Source organism: Pezoporus wallicus, unplaced genomic scaffold (genome assembly GCF_028554395.1).
Source record: "Pezoporus wallicus isolate ANWC-B61680 ecotype Strahan unplaced genomic scaffold, APGP_CSIRO_Pwel_v1 contig_4901, whole genome shotgun sequence".
Taxonomy (NCBI): Eukaryota; Metazoa; Chordata; class Aves; order Psittaciformes; family Psittacidae; genus Pezoporus; species Pezoporus wallicus.
In genome coordinates this window covers 5,181,706-5,206,951 of record NW_026640354.1, presented here as the reverse complement: position 1 = coordinate 5,206,951, position 25,246 = coordinate 5,181,706, and the positions used below count along the sequence as shown (strand labels likewise).

General features: G+C 36.9%; 1 protein-coding gene across 1 annotated transcript in view; it reads right to left on the bottom strand.

Annotated features, from left to right (window-relative positions):
* The window catches only part of EYS (eyes shut homolog), a gene marked incomplete at its 3' end in the record, with an annotated part of 771,151 nt that overhangs the window by 479,707 nt on the left and 266,198 nt on the right, over nt 1-25,246 (bottom strand). Inside the window, exons 19-20 of the mRNA XM_057418821.1 lie at nt 20,886-21,083; nt 19,224-19,345 (exon numbers count right to left, since the gene is read on the bottom strand). Coding sequence (XP_057274804.1) covers nt 19,224-19,345; nt 20,886-21,083 — 320 coding nt within the window. The remainder of the gene's footprint in view (nt 1-19,223; nt 19,346-20,885; nt 21,084-25,246) is intronic.

Below are 25,246 nucleotides of genomic sequence, written 5' to 3'. Positions count from 1 at the left end.
TTCTTGTGGTGCAACTCTTTTTCCATTAAGGCCAAACAGCATAAGCATAACACCACCCATCACTGCAAAATAATGCGAGATGTACTCCAGCAAAAAACCTCAGGTTTGACTTTGAGATTCTTTTTCCCCTGGAAAATTATGTCCTCTCTGCCTCTACAGGAAACTTTACATCACAAACTTCATTTTACTAGTGCTAGCAGCAGTTCATTTAACCTTGTGAAATAAATGTGAACATAAAAATGTAAGCATCTGTGAAATCATATTTGCAATTGCTCTAAACCATATTGAGTTCCTAACATTATTTATGCAGCCTTTTAGGTTAATTCAAGGATCTTTTCCGAGTCGCTACTTTAAAACTTCACTTTTAAGTTATTGATTTAACCATTTACAGAGCATACATATTCACTAACACTAGACTATTCCCATTTTTCATAATGATGTTTTCATTATGCAAGTCTGTTCGCATTTATATCCTAAATAAGCATGCATCCTAAATAAGCAAGCTTATTAAAAACAACAAACCAACCCAACCAAAAAAGAGGATACCTGTTAATTTTCAGCTACTTTAACCCTTACTTTAACTTTACTAAAGAAAGACAAAATAAAACAAGATCTATGCAGTGAAGTCCCAGCAACTACGCTACCTTTCAGTCTCCTTGTAATCAATTATTTAACTGATCTTTACGAGATATAGGAACAGTAAATGTATCAACAGTATTGTTCAACAAGTGAAAGAAAATTGGCTTCTGAGGCATGAACAAAATCTGTGATAGGCCCAGTTTTTCCTAGTCTGAAAGACATATATGGCTTGCTCTAATATTTGTTAATAAATCTGTAAGAGATAGTCACATTGCCTAACCCTAACTCATGGCAAATAAACACTGCCATGATTTCGCCAACATGACTATGGATAATGAATTTTAATCGGAGGAACAATTGTGACATGAAAGACTAAAGTGAAAAAAAACCAAACAAACATGAATTCTGATATGAATAAAAATGACAATAAAAAGTCTGATTTCTAAACAGTGCTACAATAGAGTGGTTTTGATAAAACCACTATTTAAAAATCACCAAAATCAGTTACTAAGCTTATTATTAGAATCATTAGGTGCCGTATTCTTCTGTTTTAATTTATTTATTTTTTTTCTAGTTTACTCTTGCTATGTAAGTTACAAAGCCATTGTGATTTTGCACTAAGCACTAAAAAAAGTGAACTACTAGGAAATAACCTCATATTAAGCATCAGCTATCTACAGAAATTGAGATAGCACTATGGATTTTCAAAGGCTTAACCACTCTCTATACATCCTTCCCTAAATAGTTTGACATGTTAGAAATTCTGACCAGCATATTTATTTGTCCTTCCAAACCTACTTTTATTCTTTTGCACTCAAAGTTATTATAAATTATGTATTATCTGATATCAAGAATAAACCAGTTTCTTTTATTTAAATTTTAAGCAAGGCTTAAAGGAGAAACAAAGAACATTTTTAATTTTCTTATCTCTTCATCGTTTTAAATAATGAATTAGTTAAATTAGCAAGAGGAAGCATACTTAAAATGCCTGATATGGGCAAAGTTTGATGAGCTGTAATGAGCTTTGCCTTATGCTGGAATATTTCTATATCTGTGTACATTAGATGCCTTTACTAAATATGTGCAGAAGTACAATTTTTAGCTTATTTCAGTAGCACGCCACTAGTAAAAACAAGCTTACATTTTCATTCAGTGCAGGAATCAGCTTAAAATATGGCTGGTATCCAGACATGATGCATATTTGCAGCTCTGACTGCACAGTACTGGAATTTGTGGCCTCAAGGAAAATTATCTTGAATAGGAATAGTAGTTATTTGCACTGCATGTTTTTATACACAATCAATCACTTCTTAAAATGGTAGCTTTGCTAATAAATTCATAATCATTTCTGTTTTTGATATTGATAATTTTAAAGTGACCCATCTGTAAATATACAATACTTTGCTAAAATATTAGTGCTCCTAAATTAAATCAAGACTAATGCTAGCAACAGAATTCTCCTCTAATTATTTTAGATTTCATGTTCTCATTGCAAATAAATGCTGGACTGTGCCTTTAGAATTTAATCAATTATTTCCACCACTACTCAAATATGACAATTCTCATAGTCCAATGGCAATCATGTTCAGGTTTATTTTCTTTGTGGTGATTCATCTGTAACATGCTGAAGCATACAGTCATACAACATGGCTTTTACTCATATTGACACAGGTTTCCCATTTGAGCACAGCCAATATTAAATATTATGTATTAGATTTGCAGAAAAAAGAAAAATAGTAACAAAACCATGCCTCTGTGATCTTACATTTTTCTATTGGTTTTAAAATGTTATTCTAGGGGAGACACTACAATGAATATGAACATTAGAAGATCATTAAAAATATTTAAGAATAATCATTAAAAGAAACAACTGCAGCAGTCAAAGTGTTTAAAAATTGTTGCTGCAAATTAGGAAAATTGAAGTATTTCTGGAGAAAAGGTGTTTTGATTTGAATTTTTTTATGGTTTTTAGAAATGTAATTTTAAGTATGGGCCTAATCTGACTAGACTAGAAGTAATTTCATGACAACAAACCAAAGTCAATTTGAGATCTCTTATATAATTCATAATTGGTGATAAATTATTTTCATCTATATTTCTTTACCTCTGCCACTTATTCTATTTATACCTCTTTCCTTCCTCTACTAGAGAGTTTACTGCAAAATGTGTCAATTTATTCACCTTGAACATGACAGGTATGGAGTAGCACAGGAAAACTAATGAAAAACAACAGCCTTAAGATGTTTGTGCAAAGGAAACCAAATAACTTGTCCAGCTAGTGACAGACATTTGAATATCAGCCTTTGAACAGTGTACCTAGTTTCACACTTAGCTCAATAGTGAAAGGTCATAAACACATTCCTGTTGAGCAGAAATACTGAAAGGAACTTGACTCACCTAAAACCTTGTCTGGAGCTTTCACTTTGCCCCTAGACCTCAGGTAACAGCAGAGTGATGGGAGTTAACAGCGATATTCCAAAGGAATAGTCTTGGATTCTGAGAGGCAGAAATAACACTTCGCTTCTGAATTTCAAGCCTGATATTGTTAGGAGTAGCTTTTTTAACTAAGTAGAAAAAGCAGTAGAACAACTACTGTTTTCCATAAAACAAAGCTGTCTGGTACCTTAACAGCTGATTCAAATTTAGATCTAAAGCATACAACCATTACTCCATCAATACACTTCAAATACCACAAAGGGTCACTTTTGCCAATCTCAGGCTCAAAAGTGGGAGAAAGTTAAAGAAACAGACTGTTCTGAAAATACCTCAACCCAAATACCCTTAAAAGCCCCCAGACATTCATAAAAGTATTTGATGTCAATTTTCCTCTTTTGAACTTTCACTCATCCCTACTTTAAATTTATAGAGCATTTCAGTATAATAAATCACATTACAAATTAATGTGCTCCTTCTATCATACCTAATACAAAAAGGTGAGTTTTTGAAAGTGCCAAACTTATGCCCCATGGTAAGTACAGTTGGCATAAAACCAATCAGCTGCACAACCAACAGACAAGGATAAAGGAAGAAAAGATGATTCTGTAGTAAACAAATTTTATGCAATCTAGTCCATGTATTAATATACATACCTGAAAATATTTTATTCAATCTAATCCAAAATTACTATAGATTAACAGGGTTTCAAAATCCATCTAGTGGTGGACATAGGCTGACACAGCCTCTGAACTGGACAAAGGAAACTGGTTTCATACAGCAACTAGGAGCCTATGAAGAACAAATTATGATCATAGGAGAAAGCAGGAGTGGGGAGACCATGACCTGACCTAACAACATAAAGAAGCAAAACTTTAGGAAAAAAAAAAAGAGAAACCCAGATTTTTTGTGACAAAATGAGATCAAATCAACCGCAATTAACCATAAACTTCTTCATTAACATTAGATTTTTATATTAAGGTTATGCCATTGTCTCCAAAACTAAAATGCATGGCATTTTAGTTGCTGACTGCCTGGTTATATTGCACGGTGGGTCAGCACTAGGTAACCTGTAGAGAACCTTCCAGAGAGATAAGCAAGGAGCATCCATGCAGCAGCAGCCAGTCACCATTGGGTATTTCCTCTCTGCTCCTGTGGCTGACAGAAGCTGTGATCACAGACGGAGAAAGCTGGCAGAGATGGTACAGGAGGCAGTTGGAGTGCTTTGGGGCTCTAATGGAGATGCGGAAGCGACCTGACCCCGTTGCTGGGAGCGCTGCCCTGACTCACCCCTCCTCCTCCTGCACCGTATTGCCTTTTTCCATTCACAGGGCAGGGACGTTGTGTAAGGAACTCTTACCCTGACCCATCTGGCTGCTCTCCCAGGCCATCCCATTTTCCCAGCATGGGCAGGGAGGCCTGTCACTTGTTAATATTAAATACATACCTGGGACTAAAAGTGCTTTCATATCCAAACCCAGTTAGTTCTCACTGTCAGTTTGGTCTTAAACAGCATTGTTTGGCTCAAAGTCTGTAAGTGATGAACGCAGATGTCAGCAGCAGCTCAGGCTGATGGCTAGCTGATGTGCAGTAGGTATCTACAGGATGTTTTCAAATAAATTGGGTGGTGCTAGTGTCAGGCTATGAGCACGCAAATGAAGACGCAAAGAGCAGAGAATAATCCTGTAGGAAATCACGTAGTTGTAAGAAACACAAACAAAGCATGCATTGAGAGTCAGGTATTTGAAAGAATAGGGCTTAATTTGCAGCTCTTGGGACATAACAGTGCTGTTTTTCACTGCTGTGTCATTGTTCTTTGCCTTTTCAGTTAGATCAACATGCACAGTTTCAAAAGTTTAAATTCCAGTGGAAACTCCCCCATTTACCTCATACAGCTAGATAAACACCAATGTCCAGGTAGCACTGTGCATGCCTTTCAGAGAAAGTTCAGCATTTTTATTGACTTGAATTGTCATTTTGACCAGGGCCACAGATCCTGGAAGGCCAGGGGGTGACTGGAGTTGGACAGATTGGGTTCCACAAAAGTGAAATCCATTGTCCCCAGATTCTGAGTCACTAAATGTAGTGCAATTTTCTAGACTTTATCCCAGGTCAGAAAGTAGCACTGTATCACAGATGTTTGTATTTTGTAGGCTTCCTCTGTATTGGAAACTAAACCCTGGCGCTCTTCTTACTGTTTCTTCACTCAGTCTTGCATTACCAAAACTAAGAGTACATGACTGCTTGATAATGAGCACCTGAAGTTGGTTTATACACTAAGAACTTGGAAAAGCCTGTTTAGCAGTCACCCAGTGATAGCTGCATTCACAAGTAAAACTTCATAGAAGTTTCTGACTGCAAGAGAATTTCTGTAGTTAATACTTATGGTCTCAGAGTGGCTTGCTATAAGAATCAATACTTTCCCAGAAAAGAACAAATTGTGTTCAACAGTCTGATTCACTTGTTATGTAACATGATGTGTAAGTCTCCAAAAGTCAAATACAAGTACTCTTTTGAAAACCAAAGTATTTAATTGAAAAATCAATTAGAGTTGGTTTTTGAGGCCTCTTCTAACAATCGTATGTCAACTAAAATATGAATAAAGAGGCTCTAGAACAGGATATAAAAGCTAACACTGAGATACACTTTAATCAGCTGGGGGTTGTCAACATTTTAGAGAGAGAGAGAGAGAGATGCAAGTTAATTCTAGATTTATTAGCATATTAAAGAACTATTAGGAAAGGATTTCCATTATAAAAAATGTATACAGGTAAGAGAAAAGGGAATAGAAGGATTCTTCCAATAATATCCTCACCCACTATTTTAGATTCAAATATTAAGAACTATCTTCCCCTCTTCCTCTGTTTTCCTAACGCATAGTTAAAATTAATTTTAATAGTATTTAAGATGAAGCAATAAAACCATCAATAATTTGTTCTGTAATTAGACTACTGTGCGCTTACAGAAATTATGCTTTAAGAAATTATTTCTTCAGATTTTATGGTTCTGTCTATATTTGGTGTGATAGAGGTTAACTCTTTACCTGTTAGCTCATATTTCACATGAGAGAAAGAAAAGGCTCTCTGACAGCAGCAAATTTAAAGACTTTAATTCTATCTTGTAAGGCTGCAAAAGTATTTAATATTGCCTGTAGCTTTTTCTGTCTCATTTCTTCTCTCTGGGAGAGCGTGATCTTATGAAAAGTAACCTTGTGTAACTTGCATGTTGTGGGTCTTCCTGGAGGTTACCTCTTGTTACTCTAATGAAGTCCTATTTCTGAGTACTGAGTCCTACAGGACTTCAGGAGGCTCCACACCTTTTAATCGTGTTGCAAACACTATACCCACTACCTGTATTTATTAAACCTATTACAATTCATGATGATGGTGCATGGTCAGGGCTTTTCTTCATTCTTGGGATTTCAGCAGCATATTGATGAGACAGAAAATCTCATCAACAAGCCACAGGAAGTTTATTTGTGTCTGAAATTTTTCTACAAGTTTGATGGATTACATTTCTTTTCCTTTCTGTGTAATTGCAGTTGTGTCATCATTAGGCCACTGACTCTTTTATTCTCTCCCCTTCTTTCTCCACCACTAAAGATGCATCCTTTTCTTCCACTCATGGAATCCTACTCAGGCCTTGGCAGGAACTGGACAAGGGCGTGGATTTGTGCAGCCATTGCAGCTAATGGGACAGTAGCAAGGGATGCTATAACTCCACAGAAAAAAAAAAAAAAAAAAAAAAGGAAGGGAAAAAAATGACCAACCAAATAAAAAGAAAAATCCCAAATGAAACCTGTAGTACTGTAGTACAAAACTAATAGGAGCATGAGGAGAGTGATGGCCCCTGGACGAATGTACTGACTTGGGAAGCTTTAAATGGGGAAAAGCAGTAGAAAAACAGAATAGGAGAGACAGATAGAAAACTGGAGATTCAGAGCAATGATACGATGAAAGGACATAACCTCTGACTAAGTAGTCTTTACTAATATGTATAGATGTTTAGCAAGTCTAATTTTGACCATCTTTTGTTAATGGATCAAATTGTGGTGTTGTTGCTATTATTATTATTAATAATAATAATAAACTATTCTTATCTCCACACACAATTTTTCATACTTTTCTGATTCTCTCCCATTCCACTGGGTTGGCAAAGTGAGTTAAGGGCTTAGTTGCTGGCTGGGGTTAAACCACCACACACAGACATTAAGTCTGCAATGCATTTTTCTCTCACCTACAGGTTAGAGACAAAAAAATGTAACAGAGATACTCTGATATACTGTTGCAAAACAAAAGCTTGACTATGTTTGATGTGTGTTCTGCTCATCTGCCAGCTTAGCAAGAGAAGGAAATTTGGGGTTGGAAAACCTATGATATCATAAAGAACAGAAAAAAATCATGTATCTGACAGTAACAGCAAAAAAATTAGGGCAATTCCAAAAAAAAAAAAAAAAAAAAATAGAAGTGTCCTGGGTTCAGCAGTAGCAGTCATTTTTCCCCTTCTTGGTAGCTGGTGCAGTGCTGTGTTTTGACTTTCTGCCTGGGAACAGAGCTGTTAGCGATGTTTTGGTTTGGCCAAGGACTTTGTGAGCCTCATGCTCTGCCAGGGAGGAGGGGAAGCTGGGAGAAAGCAGAGACAGGACACCTGACCCAAACTGACCAAAGAGGTATTCCGTACCACAGCACCTCATGCCCAGGATGTAACTGGGAGTTAGCCGGAAGGGCTGAGAGACTGCAGGGTTGGAGGAGGTATCGGTCGGAGCTTGGTCGGGCTTGGGGGGCGAGTTATCGGTCAGCTGGTGCTGAGGTGTTGTATTCTCTTCTCTTGTTATTTCCTTTATCATTATTATCATTGGTGGTAGCAGTAGTGATCTGTGTTATACCTTAGTTACCAAACTGCTCTTATCTGAACCCGTGGGAGTTGCATTCTTTTCAATTCTCCTCTCCGTCCCTCCGGGAGTAGGGGGAGGGAAAGAAACGGGGGGGGTGAGTGAACGAGTTACCTGACTGGGTTTAAACCACGACCAGAAGATTTAGACAGCTGTTGCAAGGAAGTGATATAGATTCATAGAGACAGGAGGAGGAAAGCCTAAAGCTCTGTAGAAGTCTGTGTTTTCTTAGATCAGCATACATGAGATTGAGTACACTTGAACTGGATCAAAACTAGTATTATATCAAACTTAACTCTTATATATAAATTACCCAGTTTTAAAATATACTTCGCATTCTTTCTTTCCTGATATGCACTTGTTCATAATTTCTTTTTCTCTAAACCACAGTATTTTTCTGCACTTGTGTCATGCAGAACAGCTGGGAATGGAGACTCCAGAAAGTCCTTCTCAACTAGTGCTTGTCTTAGTTAACATCTTGATTTTTAACTTATGATGCTGAAAGCTTTGGTTACTCTTATAATTCCTCCCTGGTCTTTTCTGCCAAAGGTATATTTTATATTGCTAAAAATCACGCTGAGAAGTACTGTTTCTTTCACACAGTTCCTTTCCTTCCCCTCGGTCAGCTACAAGTCAGTATTTCCCTTAATGAAATGCATATAGATAATAATGCATATAGATAATAATAGGAATAGTATGGATTTTGTTAATGGTCAAAGATTTAGTGGAGAAAACCTGACAGTCTGTAAGGAAGGCATTGTAAATCATTCGGGAATACAGCCAAAACCAAGAAGCAATATAAAGCTGGGAGCTTGGAAGGTACGGGTGTACGTAATGAAACCTGAGGAGAAAGAATTCGTACACAGTCCTATATACTGTGAGAAGATGCATTTAGCCTACTATTCCTAAATACTTCTATTAATGAAACTGACATGCTTAAAGTGTGTAAAAAACAGCATCTCTATTACTGTTCATTCCTCAAGCAAGAAGCAGCTACTGAAGCATGACTATAAAGCATATGTCCATAGCCAGAGGACAATGGGAATGTTGCTTAGGTAATAATATCACTTTAGTTTTGGGAAAATGAAAATGCCAAATTCTTTGATGTGCCTTTTGTGTCTTCCCCCTATGTACACACTCACAGAACGTACATTATTGTTCACTACAGCACTGGGACTTCTCCCTGCAGATGCTTTGCAAGCTTGGACTTCTTTAGAACTCATTTAGTGACAGTCATCCTAGATAGATAGCTAGCCAGCAAGTGGCAAGACAGTAAACTAAAAAATGTATTGTGTTTTCTATGCTGTACAAAATACATGGTTGTTTCTCCTAATAGAAAACACAACAACAACAAAAAAGTAATATTCAAAAGCTTCAATTTCTTACACTAAATATGTATATTTGGACTAAGCTGGTTTGACATTTTTCAGCTGATTTTTAAAGTACTACATGTATTTTATTACTGTCTTCAAACATGAAGATCAGAAATTACCTTATAACATGAATCTTACATGAGAGATTGCTAACCAGACCAGCTGAAAAATTTTGCAATCCTCCATCATTTTTTTTTTATTATTTCTGTACCTCAGTGTTTGTATGTGAATGAAACTGGAACAGCAAGGATCTTGAATGCTACTCAGCACCGAATACATCGGAAACATGTATCAAGAAACAAAATATCTTTCTCCTCCTTAGTACTCAGAATCAAGGAACTGGAAATAACTCCTTACTAGGTTTCTATTTCATATCACTAGCTGAACTACATTAAGACAGATGTTACACTGGGATATAAGTCAAGCTTGTCACATAGTGAAGCTATCTAAACCATTTAGTCATTCCCTTTTAAAAGAAAACATACTTTCTTTAGTATATGCCAGTGCACTGCTAGCAACTAGTTGGTTCCTTCCTGGTTCAATTCAGCCCAATATTATACCACTGCCAACAGTCAAGTTGTCAGCAAGAACTGTTTAAATTTAGCCTCCTTGCTCTGATGTCTTTTAGGTCTTGGAACAATACACAGAATTTTTCACTTAACTGATATGACATGGTCTGTTACAGACCAGTAAGAGCTAAACTACTTCAATCACTTGGCACAATTTGTCTGGCTCTGTTAAATGGACCACTGATTTTCAGTGGGCACAAAACCAGACAAACATATGGAAAACATATATAGGCAACCAGTACACTTACACATAATTTAAGTATCTCAGCTGACTAATGAGGGACAGACTTAAAGCCAGAGATTTCCACGCTGTTGTCCATACTGAAATCACAAACTGCTGCTTCACAGGATTTGTCCTTTATGAATCTGTTGGCCTAAGTTACTTAAAAACAACCATGTGTTCACATGTTTCTTAGGGTCCATAAGGTTCAGACTCATTAGTGTTTTAGTTTAGATTAGGATTATGGTTTTGACACGAATTTCTCAATTGTCCTCACTTACATGTTCTTTGCCTCACACCATGGAGTGGTCTCACTGCACACAAACCAAATTACTTTTGAAAGAAACTGAAGACTGCTTCAACAGTACACCCAATGTTCCCTAATCTAATGAGCACTGAGTCTACAGGAATACGTTCACTATGCTAGAACTACTACAAAATAGCAAGGTCCTGCCCCAAACATGTATATTGTTTGCAGACAGGCCTTAGGTCCTGCTGTTTCATGTTGTTTCTATCGATCTATGTTGCTTGATAATGTAGCAACATCCTTAGATCAGGTGTACTATGAAACATGAATGAAAAAGACATAATTTTTCCTTTCTTTTACTACATTTCAATCTCATATCATAAATCTTCTAAAACCTCCATGGTATACAGTTTATGTAAATTGTATACATTTAAAAGCAAGTAATATGCAATATAGTATAACCAGGCTGGATGAATTTGCTGTATGTTCATGAAACTTCAAATTACAATGGCTATATCTACACTAGCAATCAGCAACAGCAACAAATCTCTGAAAAGTGTTCACACTGAGAACCCAACATACATGCTACCTGGATCCTGAGGGTTTTACTTTAAAAAGTTAGATTTTAGCTAAACCCACAGACTTAAAATCAGTGTTTGGAGCCCATTATATGCATGTGGGAGAGCATTTTTCTGGCTTAATTTCACCCAAGGGAAATCCTGTTTGCATCATCCAAGTCTTCTCCCCAGTGCAAATCATGTGTAGTAGGCTGGTACAGCAGAGAGATTTGTTGAATAAATGCTCTTGTAATACAAAATAAATAGTAATGTAAGCATAACCTACAAGATACTTCAATGGATTTGGGTTTTTTCTGATTAATTTTTATTCTTGATTTAGAAGACTACATATGAGACTAACCTCTTATGAAAAACATTTTATCCCATGCCTTTAGACCTCCCTCCAAAATGTGATGCCTTTTACAGCCTGGGGCACATGATCAACTTCTATGTATACTTTTCATCAGGAAGGAAGAACTTATGGAGCCTGAAACTGGCTTCTTCTGTCTCCAGCTGGTGGCATAGCTTTTTGTAACAAAAGGGAGCCGGAGATGGGTGGGCAGTCTGAGTGAAACTATAGGAATATGTTATAATGAGAGAATCTAATCTGCTTGGCTGTCAACACTGAACACCACAAGGTCTGTCTAGTTTATATACATTCATTTAAGTTTTCAAAGACAGGCTGTGAAATTTATGGACAAATGCATTCTCCAAAGTGTATTACTTCATAATAGTTGTATGTATAGGATCTGTCCTCACTAGTAAGATGAGAAAAGTATAATGCAATTGAGAAAGGTCTTCCAATGAGATTCCTTAGAACTTGGGGTATTTTAACAAAAAAGCATTTAAACAAACCTAATAAAAAATACAATTTGTGAAGAAATAGAATGTTAGGATCCTCCAGGAAGTACAGTTCTTCCAGAAGTGCTTTCCATACGTATGCTACTCTAAGTCTATACTCAGCCATAATAAATGGTTCATGTGAACTCTCACATACAGCATAATCTGTTAGTGCCCATTCCCGCATGCCTTTACAGCCACTTGGTCAGGGTGAAGGGATGCCAGAAGCTTGGCTTTGCACTCACTTTTTCAGTTAGAATTCCTGGAATAGAAGGACAGATCACAGAATTTGCAAGCAACTAAGGAAAAACAAAAAACAGAAAATGGGTAACTATTCTTTCTCTGGGATATTTTCCATGCTGTTTTCCAAGGCTGAAGGCAGTTTTAAATAGAGGTTATTGGCTAGAGAGATCCACTAAAATTAGCAAATTTTCTGCTAGTCTGTTGATTACAAACACAAATAGAAAATTTATCGGTTCTACATATATCATGTGAATTATTTCACATTTTATTATACAAACAGGAAGGTGAGGCTATTCTTTATTCTTTCAGAATTGGTTTTGTTATGGAAGAGATACCATAGTCTAATATATAATTGATGGAGTAGAATTAACATCCATTCTCTAGAAATGCAAACAGTTTGAGTCAGGTACTAGTTCATAAACAAAAGAGAAAAACTCTCCCACCACATTGGGAAATGTTTCTGTTGCACCCATTTAGAATTTCTTCTCAGAGTGAAAATGACATAAGGCTTGCTACACTGTGTGAAGTGAAATGAATGTAGTGAAAGGATCTTTGACTACAGCTTCGGGGGGAATCTGTCTTTATGGCATAACTGCCCAATGTAGTAACACAAATCCTTGGATGTTCTCAGGATATGTGAGAGAAATAATATTGTTTTTTGTTTCCGATGGAAACCTTCTGAAGTCAATGGGAGCATTCCTAGAAGCAGGCACTTGCAAGTATGACAGTACAGCCCTAGGCTTATAAATATATTTTCTCACAAATATACACTCCAAAGAAAATACTTCCTTACAACTTAAAGGACATTTATGAAGAACATTTTGCTTCTATTTTTAGACTATTTGACTGTTAGGACACTAACATCTGTCTCTTAGTTCACTCTGTAAACAGCTGTGCTTGCTTTGCCTATCTAAGCCAATCCTTTTGAACTGGAAACCTATCTTGCTGTACAGTCATTTTGATATTTTCCCTCCTAATACCTCATTTCTTTGCTTTAGAATACAAAAGTTTCAGTATTAAAGTTTCTGTCTTGAACCAATCTTGTACTGAAAACAGACAACACTCCATTTAAAGCCTAGATATGATTTCTGAAAAATTCAACCAAAGATGACAATAAAAAGATCATCACACAAGTTGCCTAAGGGCAGCAAGGTATTGATAATCTTGATAGGGTTCTTAAGCTTCAGAAAGAGAATAATAAGCTGCTTTCAGGGTGCTCAAGCAGCAAACTCCCTGCTGGCCGCAGTACAATAATTGGCACAGCCAGCAGTAAAGGATCAGTGAAGTATATTGCCAAAGAAGGATTATCAGAAGACTTGATTTTATTTGATGTTCGACTATCAGTTTATCATATTAGCACCCAGCTTCTAAAGTTAAGCATCAGATGCTTTTCCTTTAATGAAGTTCTTGAAGAGTTGATAATATATTCAAATTTGCTTTCAGCTGAAACTTTGCATACTTGAGTAGGATCTCTTCTTTCATAAAAAAAGAAAACACATGGAGACCATTTTCGAAAACAGGAATATTTTGTCTGAAACTAAGAGATAACAAACCTGGAGTCAGAAGAAGATAATCTATAGATACCATTATGGACTTTTTTTAAGGGAAGCAAAAGATCTGCCTTTGATGTAATATATATCAATGTCTGCCACTAAATCAAAACAGCTGACCCTGGAATTAGAATATACTTGGCCAGTGGAGCTCTGAAGTTAACAACAATTTTTCTGTCAGCTACAGTGAGAGCAGAGCAAGGCTAAGGCTGAGTGCTTTTCAGAAACTGCTGCAAATATATGTAGTATCTACTCACATTTAAGAGTTAAAAACATCTATTATATGAAAGTCTGAAAGTAGTCTCCATAGCAAAACCCATCCATATAACAATTTGGATCCATTACATGCATTTTATATAAAAATGTTTGCGAAAAGAAATAATGCAGGATTTGCAAAATCATATACACCAAAAACTTAGAAAATGCCCAAATTAAGGGGTTTTATCATTCAATAGATTTACCCCCTCTCCATCTAAATATACTGAAAGAATTTCTACCAACATGGATTAAATAATTTTCCATCACTTCATTCAGTGCCTAAGAGAGCATGAGGAAACTGGTCTGCTCTACAGCTGCAGTCATGGAAAATAATTTTCTGGAAAAAAGAAAAGAAGGGTTAGTTTTCTGGTTTCAGTTGAATGTTGCCCTAAGAAAATTAAAATAAACCACACTCAGCTGAAGTTGGTTTAGCAAGTATATTTTTATAAGTAGAAATTAATTCCTCCTGTTTTGTTGTTTTTTTTTTTTTCTGAATTTTCAACTTAAAGTGTGATTTTTAGAACTGCTGAACACTCAACACTTGCAACTGAAGCAAATAGGTGCTATGTTTTAAACTGAAAACTAAATATTTGCAAGATACTTAGCTTTTTTGATGACTAATGTCAAAAAATACATTAAAACAAAATACACACACACAAAGAAGAACATTTTCATGAGAAAATGACCAATGCTGCTCTCAGAAATGGGTGTAGATGACGCTTAAATATTCCTACCAGACTCATCTGGCTTGGCTTTAGAGACAATGACTTACTGTGATAAAAATTGGGGTGTGAAATTACAGTCTGAGAGCTCCTTTTCAGTAACAGTCCCGATGCTCAGACTTATCCCACAGTAAATCAATTAGTTCATCATACTTTTACTGAAAAATAAATTTGATCTTAATTCTTGCATGCTGTATTATAAAGATGTATGTAAGCAGTTTTCAAAGACCAAATAACAACCTATAAATTTCACTATTTAACTGATTTCACAGTTATTACTGGGGGCTATTGTGGAGTCCTACCCCTCAGTGACTTTCTGCTCTATAGATCTACTAAATACAGACAGTATATTGTATCGACTTCTCTGCAGCTAAACCTTTTTGTGTAGAATTATCTTCCTTATGAGTCAAAGAAGTCTCCGTAGTCTCAAATCTCTTTAATACTGATGCTGGACTTTTAATGCTTTTTTGAAGGTACAACCACTTCATGTCCCGCCTCAAATAAACATTAGTCTCTACATCATACAAAAATCTAATTTAGGGTAATGCTTTTCAAAAACAGGCCACAGTTCTCCAGCCTGTTTCTTATGTTGTGAAGTTTTTCACTTCTTTCCCTGCTGTTGCTGATTTTTTCTGTCCATTCTCCTTGCTGCTGGCAGAGCTCACAACACACCATCTGGGACCACCTTCCTGTGTCTTTATCACATTGATATGCCATCTGTTCACACATCTCGTTGGAAATCCTACCTTTAACTTTCTCTTAATCTCCCTTTCCTTCATTTTATAACACTTTTATTCTGTTCTGTAGAGTATTTCAAATTCAGTTTTTGAAAAAGACAATTAAAGGGTTTTACTCCTGTGGTATTTACTGACATTGTTGGTTAAACCTAAGACTTTTCATATATGTCCCCAATTTCTTAAAAAAAAAACAAACAACAAATTAAAGTATTTAAAATAATGTAGTAAATAAAAATAAATGGAAAGTTGATGCTTGTTTGCTGACTTCAACTTTCAATTAGATGAGTACAACATAAGACATCATAATCACTTTATCCAATTCATGTATAATTACACAGACCAATATTAAGGACATTATCCTAAGTCAGTATATCAATAGTTAATTTTGTGCATTCCAATGTTTTTGACTCAACTGGACTTACTAGAGCATAAAGGAGTACATCCCATAATGACTAAGTTTTTAGTCTGTGTACTGCTATATCCACTAGCCCTATAGTACAAGGAAGAGGAGGGTGTTACTTAACTCGATCTTCTTCAAAAAATTTTTATTGAAGGATTATGAGGACACTGTTCATTTTTTTTAATTAAATACAGGTGGAAGATGAAATATATCAGGTATGGCAAGTCAAATTTTCAGGGCAGCACAGTGAGTTGTATTAGCAGCAGTACTTTGCAGAAGTACTGCTGTGGTTGTTAGTCTCTTAAGTGAACTCCAGCTGCTGTATAGCTCTTTTCTGGGATATGTGATTGGTAATCTGAAACTGATTTGTCAAACAGGACATTCACAGTTTCAGCAGATGGAGTCTCTCAGCAAAGTTAAATGTGTAACTTTGTCACATTCAACTTAACTTGAATTTATGTGACCTGGGAACTTTAAGGAGCTTGTCGTTTGTTGCATACTGTATACCATTCATAGTATGTGCTCTGACCTTTAGTTAAACTTAGGTACTGTTTCAGACCAATTCCAGTTGCAAAACTTGCTTGCTTTATTAAGACCTTAGAGAATTTCCACTCCCATAGAAATCTGGAAATTTTTGGTTGATGCAGGCCTATCTAGTCTTTATCCTTATTTCAAGTGTCAGACCACCTGCTATCATCAGCTACAAGCAACAGCCTCCTGAAACTCAGTTACTTCATTATACCTTGAGCATCTCTGGATGTTCTATAATGAATTATATGTTTTAGAGATGATTCTTTTTCTTTTTCCTATTTAGCAGAAAGTACAGGAAATTCTGTCTTAAACTGAAATTAAGGATGGATGACAGATCTAGGAAATTAGGTTAGTCCAAAGACCTGACTAATTTCTTTTTGAATAAGGTAAACTGTTAACAGTTAACTACTGCTTTTACCCTAGTTTTCACTGCCAGAGTTTTTTTCAATTAATCCTCCTTTCATAACTCATGTAATAAGCTAATCTATTTGTGGGTTACACTCTTCAGACATGGTCTGTGGAATAGACCTCCTGTCTGTCAACTCTGAATATATTTTTGTGTGAGTGGAAAAAATAAAAAAAAAAAAAGAAATTAATAGTTCTCTCTCTCCATGTTTCACATAAACCTTCCCTAATACAAAGTTTTTTTTACAAACCTTCCCTAATTCAGGTTCCTAAAAGACCTGAATTACTGAATTTCACCTTGTTATGAGACCTTTTTTCCTTCTACTTACGAAACCAGAAACTGTACAAGTAATCGTAGCTTCTTTAGGTTCAAATTGACAGTATCTTCTGTTGCTGTGTTGGAGAGCTCATTTACATAACACTGTGTTTTATTGAAAGAGAAATAATTGTGGTTTTACTCGAGCAGTGGCAGAGAGTTAACCATAAGGACGATATGGGATTGAAATAAAAAAAGTATTATACAATGTAAGTTTACTTACAGCTAATATTTTTTCATTTACTATCTGGTAGGTACACAGAAACAAAGCTCTGAAGAAACATCTATTACAATTTGCTGCATGGATATCCATATACACTAAAGTGGCAGGATTTACATTATATTTTGACATACAGAACAGTACAAACAAAAACTGAAGTTAGAGCTACTGTATGATCCATTTGATCTTATAAAAATTATTAGGGACAATATCTCAACTTTATACTATACTTGGAATTAATTATTTTAACTTCTTTTAGAACAATTTGCAAATTATCCTGGGTAAAACCTGCCTTACTATAAGCAAAGCCAGAGGCTAATATTCAATAATAGCTTTTTTTGTAAAATATTTTGCTGTCTATATATTTCAGTTTTATCCTATTTTTATTCATTACTTGTACAATGAATGCAGAAAGCTTCACCCCTTTACTCTTTGTCAGTTCAGGAGGACTGCACCTCTCTCTTTCACAGTGAAAACACTGCAGCCTTTCAACAGTTCTCATACTTCTCTCATCCTATTATTTTGATCAGTTTGACTGAACAATTGAATTATACCTACATGAACGTAAATCCAAGATTTAACACTGTTTTATGCAAGGCTCACTAAATACTTCTTGCTAGAGTGAAAATAAAGACACTTAGACCTTAATCAGATTTATTTAGTTTGGTACAACAAAAAGATGAATGATTATGTAAGGCAACTACTGTGAGACCAACCTTCCCAGCATCAAACTCATTTTTCAAAATCTTAAAATTTTTATATTTGGGCTACAAAAAAGACAATTCTAGTTGAGCTGACTGATGACTGAGAATATATAGGATAGGTAGCTGTGCTAACAATACTAATATTGACATCTTTTAATTTTTGCTGGCCAAGGTGACCTAATGAAGGAAGTGTCTGCTCTGATTAGTTCCTCTTACTCATGTCTCAGATAAGTTGCAATAGATAAAATTACTCCTGCTTCCATGATACTTCTATAGAAAAGCATTTTATAATTTGCCACATATTATTTGAGTTGATGTGTTAAGATGACTTTTCTATGTTATAAAAATCAGCTGTTAATTCTGTATATCTGGGTGTCACTATTTAACATAGTATTTCCTTATCATCACATTTGCCTAATCTAATGCCTAGCCATAGAATCACACAGTTGTAGAATAGAAAGGGTTGGAAAGGACCTTAAGATAATCTAGTTCCAACCCCTCCTGAAATGGGCAGGGATGTCTTAACCTAGACCAAGTCACCCAAGGCTATGTCCATCTCACTGAATGAACAAATTTGGGACCTGAATACACAATCGATGTCCCAGATTTTAACTGAGCAGCTCAGACAGAGTTGCAATTCTTCAGTTATAACCATTTGTGCTTACGTTTTGGTATACAGTCTCAGAGCACTCCACTGTTAGAATATTTAGAATACAATTGCTGCATTCCAGCTTCTCTCTACAGTTAGCTAAGCAAAACACTGTGTTATTATCCGCTCACTATGTGTTTTACATAATTTTTGGATGTGAATTTTATGGTATTTAGAACCTGTATAATACGTAAATGTTAAAATTCTGACTACGCCACCCAGACAGACTAATCTCTTAATTGATAGAACATTTTTATTTCTGAGAAGCTATTTTTAATACTCTTCATGTTTCAGAAATAATATAGCTGAAGAATTTTGAAAATAAATCCTGAAGTACTTAAATCCATCTTTGGGGGTGTCGTGGTTTAAACCCAGTCAGGCAATTCGTAAGATACTTTTAAAGCCCATTTGAAGGTAATGTTTTCAGTGTAAGTGAGTATTGCTGTCACTTTGAGTCCATAAACAGACCTAGATAAAAATATTATGCTCCTTTTGAATTCCCCAAATAACCACGTTGACTCAAGAACTGCTTTTAAATTATAAACACATTGCTCTTTCCCACTGCCTGTACCATTACAAAAAAAAAAAAAACAAAAAAAAACAACAAAAAACAACAACAAAACCAAACAACAAAAAACAACAGTAACTGGAAAGCACAATTATAAAACTCTTGACAGGTGTATGGATTAAGTGGAGGTTTAGAACTAGCAACAGTATTACTTTAGCTTTCAGGAAGAAAACTTAGCAATCATTTGAAGTAAAAAATACTCTCTACTGACCAGATGTAGATCAACGCATGTAGAATTGTGTTCACAAGAATTGATTATGCAGTCATCAATGTCCTGGTCACATTTCAGTCCTGCATATCCTGGGTTACACAAACAATAGAAGCCATCCACAACTGTAACAGAGATAGCATTTTAGTAGTAAGAGTTGTTTAGCATAACAACAGAATACAGTAGAATTAAGTAAGTTACAGTTATGACTAGTATCTAGAGAAAGATTTGGACTGGCTTTACATAAGGGGTGTGGACATGTTAAAATATTGAAATAAATGAAATGCAATATCTCAAAATACTTTTTTAATATGAAAGCAGATCAGGTACTGCATTTGTTTAAATAATTAAAGTATTTTGACATAAGAATTATAAATCAATGACCCATTACTAGCTTCTGAAAAAGTGATGGTATCTTATAAGCTAGTTAGTAATTTTCCATCACAAAACTGTACACAAAGTACATAAGATTTTATCTCTGATATTGTGCTTAAATGAGATGGGCAAGTTAAATGTTGTTTGTTTTGTTGGCTTTTTCTGGGGGGAAAAGACTGCTTTATATCACTATATTAAAAGAAAACTTGCTTGAGTTAAATTTATCTGCTCAACCTATGATGTATTTCCGAGCTTCATTTTAACGTTAACAAGCTAATAATAAAAATTTTCTCCCTTTTTCACCACAGAATCATCATAGACTCACAGAAGAATTAGGGTTCAAGGCACTTACACAAATGACAGAAATGAATTCCTCTTAGTAGTGTCAGACAATATAAGGGGCAATAGCCAAAGTTACAGCTGAGGAGATTTGGATGGGGTTGGGAGGCGGGGGAACATTACAAGTGTAGTGCATCAGTGGAAGAGGCTGTTTTGAAGCCTTAGAGGTTTTTGAAATTCAGCTAGAAAGATCCCTGACTGACCTGCTCTAGCACTGTTCATAGTTCAACTTCATGAGGATTTGACTACATGACCTCCAGACTCCATTCTGCTTTCCAGCCAGCACTGTAAGATTCTCTGAAAAGTACTGCTTTTACTTCTTTTTAACCAAGCACAGAAAGTGTCTGATAGGTGGCAATGGCCCCATAAAACTTTCCAGTAAATACTCCATACATAACAGATGTTACTGAATTTAGCTTCCCAATCCAGACAAAATATAGTAGAATAATTCATCATCAAGTTGCTTCTAAAGCCTTTAAATACATCTATTAGTGAAAGTGTTAAGTTATACAATTATACACTATAGAAGGTGCTTAACAGTAAACTGACACTCCATTTGCATCAGTTTGATGTTTAATGCTGTTTTGAACTTGTCAGAGTTATGACATATACTGCCTAACTGCTCCATGAGCTCCTTTTCAGCACCTGAATATTCTCTCATCAAGTGCACAATGTAAGATGTGTTTGGCTAATGTAGGTATCAAAGGAGAGAGCACAAATCTCATTAAAATTTCTCATTAGCTGCAATTCTGAACCCCTGAACACTGAAATACCAGTGCCAGGAGTTGAAGCATTTTGGCAAAAATAATCCTTCTGGTACTGGCTGTGGAGCATCAGACAAGCTAAATTTCAGTAAATTATCCACTGTTCTCCCCAGAGCAGCTCAGTAGCTACAGACTCTTCAACAAAAAGACTACTCTACATTAAAGTGAGTAACCAGACTGAACTCACTGTCATAGCAGTATCCATGGAGGCAAGGGTTAGAACTGCACTCATTGACATTGATCTCACAGCGTGGACCTGCAAAGCCCTTCACACACTTGCAATGGAATCCAAGGGGAAAAACGTCCAAATTCATTTCTTCTATGCACACAGCTCCATTCTCACAGGGATTGCTGGCCTCACAAGGCCTAAACTCACAGTTCAAACCTGAAAAGAAAAATGGCAAAGCTGTCAGTATTTAACTAATGAACATATCCCTGCAGCTGCTGCCTATTACGAGCTGTATTTTCTTTATATCCCTGGTTAAAATTGAGTTGGAGCATCTCAGAGGTACAGATATGTATGTTACCATGCAGAAACATTTATCTGCCTTGTAGAATTACTAACAAAAAAACCCATCTTTTTCCTGTTTTGTTTATATAACAACATTACATTTTAAAATCATAATAGCTGTCTCAATGTATTTTAGTTTTTCCATTTACCCTTGTCCTCTAAAAAGGCTCATGATGTATATTTCAGATTAATTTCTGAATTTTGTTTTGAGGCTCCGGGTATTTCTTCTTGATACTCTCTTGTCACAGCTACCCTAAAAGCTGTTTATACATTAACCCGTAATCCTGAATGAAATGCAAGTAACCTTGCATAATTGTTCTGCTTGAAATTTGTGACTACACACATTATTTTACTGAAATTATGAACATGTTTTACAATGAGCAACTACTTCCATCATTTACAAGAATTCCATACAGTAGAAATTCTCACACAGTCCATTTCTACTCTTTCCTAACAAACAGTGGTGTATAACAGATTATGTTAGCTGAGCTAATCAACAAATTGTGATGGTGATCTTGGGTTGCAGTAGCCCTCACCTAAATCTTGTCTTTCAGGATTAGATTCAGAGCCCAGTAGCTTTCAGGGTCCCAACAAACTGTGTACAAGCCCCAGGGAGCCCCTTTGTATCCCATCTGCCTTGCTGTGACTGCTGAGGCAGAGCTACCTTTCTGGTGGAGCTGCAAAGGGTTTGCTGCATGCCATGCCCTCTGCCCACTTCTCCATTGCCCTTGCCCCAGCTCTGGCTGCCCAGACATTCCTTCCTGGAGCAAATTCTCCCTGCCCCGACAACCTCTCTTTTCCTTAGACAGGCTGTAACCTTAATAACAGTAATGGGCAATGTGACACTATAATCTAAAGCACCTGGGTAGTCATGAGGAAAATCAGATCCATATAGTTATGTTGTGGTGGGTTGACCTGGGCTGACTGCCAGATACACACCCAGCTGCTCTCTCACTCCTCCTACATAGGGTGGTGAAAATAAGATAGAAAACCTTGTGGGTCAAGATAAAGATAAGTGCCATCACTTACCAATTACCATCATGGGCAAAACAGACTCAATTTGAGGAAAACTGATCAATTTCATTGCCAATTAAAAATAGAATAGGATAGTGAGAAACAAAAACATAAATAAAGCCACTTTCCTCCATCCCCCTCTTCTTCCCAGACTCCACTCCTTCACTCCAGACTCCTCTGCTTCCTCCCTACCCCTGAGCAGCACAAAAGGGTGGTGAATGGGGACAGTGGTCAGTCCATTATAGTCCCCCTCCACCCCACCTTCCTCCTCACACTGTTCCCATTTCAAGTGTGGACCTCCCAAAGGACACAGTTCCTGCCAGGAGCCTGATAGACCATCGTCTTCTCCACAGGCTGCAGGGGAATCTCCATTCTGGTGCCTGGAGCACTTCCTCCCCTCCTTCTTCTCTCACGGTGGTGCTCACAGGGCTGTTTCTCACACTTTTTTCCTCACTCCTCACTGCCTGTGCAGGATTTCAACCTTATGCATGTTTTCACCAAGGAACTACCACCTTGACTGTGGATGGGTTGGACCTGGCACCTGCACCTGGTACACAAGGAAAGGCATGTTCAGGTGATGGATAATAGTACTGAGAATTTTCAGCTTCTTTTCAGTCTCAAAATTTCAGACAAGAATTCCTGACAAAGAGTCAACCAATCTTAGAGGTCACCTAAGGCATACAGCAGCTTTAAATTTGTAGACCATTTACTAATTAACGGAACCGGCAATTCATAGAGGTTTTTTTGACATAAGCTGGGGAAAATGAATCAGTTAAGTGGCTAGTTTATTCTGTAGGAATATACTGAATATTCAGTTATGTTTTCAGAAGAACAAGACTTTACAGCAAAGTGATTGAGATCAAGCTACAGTGCCACTTAGTGCCATTCCGTGATTTGACTGAAAGCTTAAACTCCCTTAAATTTGTAGGGTATGGTGACAGGATGAAGAACACTCATTGGATAACTTCAGTATTAAGATTACCATGAGACAGAATGTTATTCAACTTTATCTTGGGAAATGTTCTTTTAGATTTACGGAGATGTGTTGTCAGTAAAAGGATCTGGGCTCTGCACTAAAAGAGGACAGTCAGGTGCACAGTTACACTCTTGGTATTGGCTACAGTCAGCTGAACTCACTATCTCCTCCTTTGTTTATACTGTCACTATAGAATAATGTTGTTAGCCTGTTCCACATCAGCTGCCTTTCTTTTTCTACTGGTAGCTGTTAATCATGTTGTAGCACATTGGCTATGAACAGGTCGTCTTCACAATAATGAAACAGGCACTGTCCAAATGTCAGTAGGATTTTAGGTGAGCTGATTCCTTACCATAAGATAAAATCCTAAAAGGGCTAAATTCTTAAAGCTTCTAATAGCAAAAAACAACAAGTAGGAACAGATTGAGGTTAAAAAAAAAACAACAAAACAAACATCAACTCTTTGACCCCAATAGTCCTGCTGGCAGAGGAGAAAAAGAACGGCACGAGTTGTTACCTGTCATTATGTCACCAATGATCTCTCTGGTGCAGGATGATCCTGCCATAGGCAGCCAGCAGTCTCAGATCTGGAATTCATGGAATTTCACAGCAAAAGCAGCCATACGGCATATTGAGATTTTGCCCTGAAGTTTTCATCTTTATATCACAACAGCTTGGCATGGGTGACGACCCTGCTGATTCCTAAAGTGGAGTTCACACTTACACGAACAAACTTAACACATGGCCCACAGTCGTAAGTCTAACTGTCAGATGATTAGTAATGCAGTATTTGATTTTTTTTCTGTGTTGGTGAAAGAATGTTTAAACAGATTTACCCATCCTCTTACACGCCAAGAGCTTGTTCTGGGGGACATTTCTGGTAGATAAAGTAAAAGTCATGTAACAGTGCAATAGTTTTCTCCAATTACGGTATTCTTCTCCAATGGTAGGTACTGCCACTTTTTGTATGAGAACACAGCAGAGTTTTTGTGAACAACTGGAAAATCAGGATGCAATAAGAAACAGTGAGGATGTATGTCCTAAAGGCCACAGGTTTGTATTACTTACAAATACGTGTCCAGTATAAATAGGACTGTGCACAGTTCTGTCTAAGAATGTTGATGGATTTAAAACTTTTAATCTCAGTATCTTGTGGCAAAGTTTCATGAGTTAACTATATATTCCAGAAAAATATTACCTTATTTCAAATATTTCGCTCTGCTGATTCAGTTACATACTAAGATTTTTCTGCTTTTTCCTTCTACACTGTTTTGTTGAGGTTTTTTAATGAACTCTTAGATAGATGGTGTCGTGGTTTAAACCCTAGCCAGACAGCTTGTTCACTCACTCCCAGTGCTGGGCTGAGAGCAATTGAGCACCCCCCTCCCCCCCTCCCGGGGCCTTTCCCCTTCCCCGCTCCCAGAGGAACGGGGAGGAGGATTGAAAGAGTGCAACTCCCACGGGTTGAGACAAGAACAGTCCAGCAACCAATGTACAACACAAATCACCACCGCTACCACCAATGACAACAATGATAAGAGAAAGTAACAAGGGAAGAGAATACAATACCACTGGCCAAGAAACGAGTCCCACCCGGAAGCCCATGTCCTTCCGGGTAACTCCCAGTTACCCCCCACCCCAGGCATGATGTGCTGTGGTATGGAATACCTCCTTGGCTAGCCTGGGTCAGGCGCCCTGTCTCTGCTTCCTCACGGTTTCCCCTCCTCCCTGGCAGAGCATGAGCCTCACAAAGTCCTTGGTCAGGGTAAACATCACTTAGCAACAACTGAAAACATCGGTATCACCAACACTGTTCCCAGGCTGGAAGTCAAAACACAGCACTGCACCAGCTACCACGAAGGAGAAACATGACTGCTACTGCTGAACCCAGGACAGATGGCTTTCACTGTGTGCTCTGAGAAAAGGAGCCTGAATCTGTCTTAGATTTATAATTAGCTCATATTAAATGTTAGTCTTCTGTTGGTATCCCTGAAACTTTATTCTCCAGGCTGAAAAATGTCTGCTTTTCCACTGGTGGAAAAACAGC